Below are 6,090 nucleotides of genomic sequence, written 5' to 3'. Positions count from 1 at the left end.
GGGAAGGTCCTGCTCTTCCCTAGCATGCCTGTCTTTTCAAACCAGGACAACTGTATAGATTCCAAGTAGTGCATACCTAGAAGGAATGCCTCTTCCTTTTATTCCATGTTCATTGACAAGTTCCCTGGAAATAGGAATAAACTGGAGTGTTTTTCATAAGGTAATTTAGCTATGCACATTTATCTCCATGCCATGTTTCCTTCTTTCAGCTATCTTGCTGGGGATAAACTCTGGATATTATGGTGGACCTTTAAGCAGTATCATTAAAAAAGCCCATATGGCTGAAGGAGAGATGGCAGCCATCTGCTGAGAGGTAAGGGATGCCACTGGTACTTCTAGATAGGTGGTAAGAACAGGAGTGATTTAATGTTCAGAGTTTTTTTTCTGTATTGCTTTGATGATATGAAGAAGCAAGAGTGTCTTACTAAGGTGGAAGGCCCACCAGTACATCTGTTTTTTTTAAAAGGAATTGATTTACTTTTCTCAACTTTGCCTCTTTGAGCTTTTGCCAGGAGCCTCTCTGTATTATTACATTTTGTCTGTCAATGATTTGCAATTGCAAACAATTGTTAGTCTCCTGGATAGAGACAGCCCATGTCCGACAGCAGCAGTCATTCTCTCTGTGTTTGCAGGGGTAACAAAAATTGCCATTTCTCTTTCAAGGGATAATATGTCTTCACCTAGAAAGATACTGCTCTATTACTGATGAAGCAGCAGACTCTTCCTTCTTGACAACACCATGTTCTGCCACTTCTCACCTTCCAGCTGGAACTGAGGTCCCTTAGAGCCATTTCCTTTCTTGGCAATGAAATCAGGTCATTAATTTTTACCCTCCTGTTTGTTTTTTAGCTATCAGTGCCTGCAAGCACTAAATTCCTTTCACTCCAACCTTGTGATTCATAGAGATGTAAAAAGTGAAAATATTCTTCTCAGAATGGATGGATCTATCAAACTGGGTAGGTATTCTTGGTCAGGCACAGAATTCCTGGGATATAGGGTGTGGGGCTGCTTTAGGCTGACCACCAATTCCCCAAGAGCAGTGCCTGTGGGAGTGCATGGAACACTGCTGCAAGCTGGGAGTGCAGCTGCCCTGTGCAGAGAGGTCTTGAGAGAAACAAGGTGTCAAGAGTGGCTTTGGTTTGTGTGAGACCCTTCCAGAAGGTGGGAGTTACAGTCTTAAATTTCAAGTGAATAAAGGCCACTGAGTGAAACGTGGATGTTTCTGTAAGTGATAAATTCCATATTTCCTCACAGTTACTACCCTGAGGAAACAGAGCATGGCTGGTTTTCCAGCTAGATGCAACACCACATTCTTATTCTTTAACTTGGTTTCTTAATTCAAGCTGTTTTTAGCAACATTGTGTTTCCTCCTCAGCTGATTTTGGCCTCTGTGCTCAGATGACTTCTGAGAAGAGCAAACAGAGTTTGATGGTTGGGACGGCTCCCTGGATGGCACTGGAATATGTGAATAAGGATGCATGTGGGACTAAAGTAGATATTTGGTCCCTTGGCATTGTGGTGATAGAAATTCTTCAAGGTGAACCACCTTACTCTGAGGAAATTTCTCTCAAGGTAAGGTGCAAATACTAGCAGATGTTACTGTCTCTCTAAACTGTCCCATGCTGTCTCCCATAAGACTAAATCCCACTCACATCAGCTTGGACTAGTTCAACCAAGGCCCATCTACCAAAAGCTGTCCTTGGAGCACATCAGCATCTGGTGTAGCTTTGGCTGCATCAGTGGGAGAACCTCAGAAGAGGAGTGACACGTTCCAGTTAAAAAGATGTCCCATTTTGGCCTTCAGTGATGCTTCAAATTTCTCATACACTTTTGGAACTCTTTTTGAGTTGTGTCTCAGAATGACAAGAAATGTTCAGTGACAAGTCTCTCAAACTGGAGAATTTGTATGAAAAGCATTACAACCATATCTGCAGGTGTGGAATCCTTTTCAGTCTTGCACCAGTGCCAATTACTTACCTGAGCCTTTCAGGAGGTGACTCTGGTTCTAGGAATGCCTTAATTATTCATTACCAGATCCTTTTCTAATAGTATGCTTTAGCACAGGGATTAGCTTCATTAATGCATTCACTTGAGTATCAAAATTAGCAGAGAGTTACCATAAGGATATTACCTAGAGAGTCACCATATTCCTTTTTCTGATTCGACCATTAAAAGTTTTTCTTTGACCATGGAAGTGAAGCTGATTGAGAATTTGGAGTCTGATGAAAGACAAAGTTGCAGGTGGCTCCTGTCTGCCTGAGCCATTTTCATCTTAAGATATTTGTGGTTGTAACTAAATGTCTGTGTTGAACTGAGGTTCCAAATGTTTCTGTTCCTTTAAGCAAGGAATAAGCTGATGGATTTCCTTTTTGACATCTGCTTACCATTTTTATTGGGAAGAGAGCAAAAAGTTTGACAACATTTTTTTTTAGGGAAGCTGTGCTTTAGAGACCAGATGAATTGCATGTAACAATGCTTGGAAATAATGTGGTTAGACCAAAGTCACTCTTTAAAAGAGCCTGCAAAGCCTGTAAAGTCAATCCTCAGAGCAAGAAAATGTGCTTTTGGCTGATGTAGAGCCTACTAACTTAGTCAGCCCATCAAATCATGATCATTGGCATTTTAGGATAGCTGTGGCTGCTGTTTTGTGGGGTCTTTCAGTTGGTGCAGAAAAATAATCTCTAACCCTAATCTAGGGAAGAAACTACCACTGGAGCTTAAGAAATGGGGTCTGTGTGAGCAGTTAGGGATATGAAAGAATCAGGAGGAGTCTTGTGCTTCCTTTTTTTCTAGGCTCTGGATCTCATAATTAAGAAAGGGATACCAGATCTTACTGGGATAAACAATTCTTAGCTGTCCTCAAGTTTCTTGAAAAACAACTTATGCTCCTCATCTTTTTTGACAACCAAAATACCACATCTCTACAACAAAGGGACCCCTAAGTCAATATTTTGTGTTTCCTGAAAGTGAAAATTTCTGGACTGCAAACAGCATTCCCAGAGTCTTGGCAAGGCAAATATTGCATCAAGCTAGAGACACTTGATAAATAGATTAATAGAATTATGGGCCAAGAATTCCAGGTACTGGACATGTGATAGCAAGGTACATTAACATGGAGATGCAGGCAATTCCTTCAGACCTATTTCTATATCTTTCTGGTATCTCAGGGAATAGTGCTTGAGACCATGAGGAAATTAGTTTGAAAGTCGTGGTTCGTTTCTTTTCTTTTCCTTTGGGCAGCATCCATTTTTACTCACTCCTCTAATCATTGCAGTGAGACAGGTGAGGGAGGACAGGAGATGCAAGAGTGATGGAACTGCTTTGTCCACTGCCAGCAATGGGTGGCTCTCAGAACAAAAAACATTTAAAACTTCAATTCAGTTGGAAGATACCCTTCCCCTTCCCTCTTTAATTGTCACTTTTTTCTTAAAGATGCGAAATCCCATTTATGGGGGTGTCCTGGTTTGAAGGACAGGTATTTTGCCAAGAAAGGCAGGAACTCCTCCCGAGATGGAGAATGCAAACCGTCTCCCTCCCGAATATAATAATTTTTAAATCAGGGACTCTCAGGCAGAGATCTGGGGATAGGAATAACAGCTCTTTGCTAATATATCTAACCAGACAAACAGAAACAGCAGCAGCTATGAAGATTAACAACACACGGAACAGTAGCTCAGTTCCAGTCCCTTTTCGGCCGCAGACACTCTCCCTGCGCTCGGTTCCGGTGCTGGGGGCGGCATAGGGCCCGCGCAGCTGCGGAGAGCGCAGGCGGCAGCGGGGGGGGAGGTGGCAGCGCAGCATCCCAGGCGTGGGAAGAGTGGAGGAAGGCTCCCCGCTCACCGTGTGGGTCGCAGAGCCCGGCTGCGTGCTCGGAGGTGTCAGGCTGGAGCGGGGAAGGCAGCAGTGCCGTGACCCACAGCAGAGAGCCTGGCTCCCGGCGCTGGGATGGCGCGGGGTGGAAGCGAGCAGCCCCGGACCTCTTCCTCCCACCCGCTGGCGAGCGAAAAAAGGAGACAGCCCCCGCCCATCCCTTTGGAGCCATCAGGAGCTAGGGTGCAGCCTGGCAGGCTTCCTTGGCATAATAATGGGAAAAAGTCTTCAAAGAGGAGGAAAAGTAAGAGAACAAACCTCAAACCCCAACAGGGGGTCTTTGGTATGGATTGTGATTGGAGAAGGGTCTTTTTAATTCCTAAACTTCAGACTGCACTGCTTTTGGAATACAGCCCACTGGATGGTTTTTGCCCAGCCATGGTCCTACTAGATAAGGAAGAAAGCATATTTGCATTTCGAACCAGACACGAATGAAGAGTGGGGCAGACAAAATATCATGTGGAGATGCAGGCTTTCAGCTGTAGCTCTGTAGGGTTTCAGCTCTCAACCACTAGATTTGCACAACTAATATCAATCTCTTTACCTAAATAAGAGTGTTACTCAAATGAAAAAGCAGCAAGATCAGACAGTGTGCTCTGAAAGAGCCCATGTGATGCAAAGCTGTCTGTGGAAATGTGAGGTGGGAGTGGGCCAGCCACAGCCAGCGCTGAGCCCCAGCAGACCCCTGGCAGAGCATGGAGCAGCCTCAGCATTCGCAGCCTGGAAGAAGGAGTTTGTAGCAGCAAGCAGCAGCAGACCAGCCCTGGATGCTTGCCTCTTCCTGGGACCAGACCATTCATACCGTATCAGAGCCAAACTGGCAGGGGGCTGCTCCCAAGAGGAATCACAGCCATGTGCAGCCGTGAACTGAGCAGCCTGCTGGCATTGGCCACGGTGAGTCTGTGCAGGTGTAGAGAAGTGCCAAAGAGAGTGGTGATGCCACTGCTAGGAGGCTACAGAAAAGCAGAACTGACAAATTGAATTAGAAATAAAGGAATTTAAATGCCTGGGTTGTTTTCTCACTTCCAGGATGACTGCCACAATGAAAGGAAGGAACACATCTGTGAGAAGCCATCAGCTGCAGGACAAGGAAGAGTCTTTTGCCAAGACTTAAAGAAGAATTTTGGGGCTAACAGGACTTAAAGATGGAAAAGGGAAACTAATGAGCTTTACTTTCTACATTTGTCATAAACTTACAGGCATGTGTCACATTCCAGATGTCACCTACTGTCCTGGTTTGAAAGGACAGATGTCTGCCAGTAAGGGCAGAAGTTTCCCTTTGGAATAGAGACTTTGGTTCCACTCCCCTCCCCCAAGTATTATGATTGTTTGAATCAAGGACTCTGAGGCAGAGATAAGGGGGGTGGGAATAACAGCTCTTTTACTAATATATCTAACTATACAAACAGAAAACAATAACAGTTAAAATTGCTAACAGAACGAAATAGATAACTCGGTGTCAGTCCCTTTAGATGCAAGCACGCTGTTTCTGTGCTTAGTCCAGCGCCCGGATATGCCAAAAAGGCAAGCGGGAAAACGGAGGCAGGAAGGAGGGGGGAGGGACAGCAGCGGCCACGCCGGTCCCGGGCGGGAACGGGCTGCAGCGGCGGCTCCTCGCTCACCGTGTGTGTCTGGGTGATCAGCTGTGTCCGCAGAGGCAGGAGGCTGGAACGGGGCAGATGCAGGGCAGGTGGTCGCAGAGGGTCTGGCTCTGCTGTGCTCGGCCGCGTGGCTGAACGATCCCAGGCGTCCTCCTCCCAGCTCGCCGAAAACGCGAGTGCCCTCCCGGAAGCCTCAGAGGCCCCTCCGGGGCCGTCCCCACCCACCCCCTTTGTCTGGACCCATCAGGGACCCTGGGTGTAACCCGGCCAGCTCCATTGGCATGATAATGGGAAAAATTCTTTCAATTGACACAGTAACAGAAAAACACTCAACCCCCAACACCTACCTTGTTTTTTTACCATTTGTTTTCTTTTTTCTATTTAATTTATGTAATTGTGTTTTGAATAATGAATGTAAGAGGGTTTGGGTTGGTTATGTTTTATAATATGTTTTTATAATATATAATGTTTTATACATAGTTTACTATGGTTTTTGTTTTATCAAGTTTCATAATGTATATTTTGTTAGTTAAACCCGAATTTGTTTGCTTCCTTCATGTTCCAAATGGAGCATGACTTAGAAAAAACCCAGGTGTGCACTTTTTCGTCTTTAGAAAGA

The 6,090-nt window shown here is 45.1% G+C and overlaps 1 protein-coding gene across 4 annotated transcripts; it reads left to right on the top strand.

The window, feature by feature from the left end:
• The first annotated feature begins 209 nt into the window (after positions 1 to 209).
• Positions 210 to 5,020, top strand: LOC306800427 (serine/threonine-protein kinase PAK 1-like). Of its 4 annotated transcripts, none has more exons than XM_079302527.1 (4): positions 210 to 313; positions 867 to 956; positions 1,399 to 1,572; positions 4,900 to 5,020. In XM_079302527.1, exons 2-4 carry the CDS (start codon positions 939 to 941, stop codon positions 5,011 to 5,013), a joined length of 306 nt encoding a protein of 101 aa, XP_079158653.1. In that variant the 5' UTR covers positions 210 to 313; positions 867 to 938; the 3' UTR covers positions 5,014 to 5,020. The 4 variants fall into 4 exon arrangements, with proteins under 4 accessions (XP_079158653.1, XP_079158651.1, XP_079158650.1 ...); XM_079302525.1 differs by having other exon boundaries at positions 1,376 to 1,572; XM_079302524.1 differs by having other exon boundaries at positions 857 to 956; positions 1,376 to 1,572.
• Positions 5,021 to 6,090: the final 1,070 nt, after the last annotated feature.

This window comes from Erithacus rubecula (genome assembly GCF_903797595.1).
Source record: "Erithacus rubecula genome assembly, chromosome: 3".
Lineage (NCBI taxonomy): Eukaryota > Metazoa > Chordata > Aves > Passeriformes > Muscicapidae > Erithacus > Erithacus rubecula.
Note: the sequence above shows the minus strand (reverse complement) of the source record. Positions and strands in the feature narration are given on the sequence as shown.

What these genes read in the sequence shown, in the direction of transcription:
- LOC306800427 (XM_079302525.1), top strand. Translation starts at nt 935, where the DNA reads ATGGATGGATCTATCAAACTGG. An exon ending in GGATGGATCTATCAAACTGG is followed by an intron (nt 957 to 1,375) that starts GTAGGTATTCTT and finishes TTTCCTCCTCAG; the next exon opens with CTGATTTTGGCCTCTGTGCT. An exon ending in CTGAGGAAATTTCTCTCAAG is followed by an intron (nt 1,573 to 4,899) that starts GTAAGGTGCAAA and finishes TCTCACTTCCAG; the next exon opens with GATGACTGCCACAATGAAAG.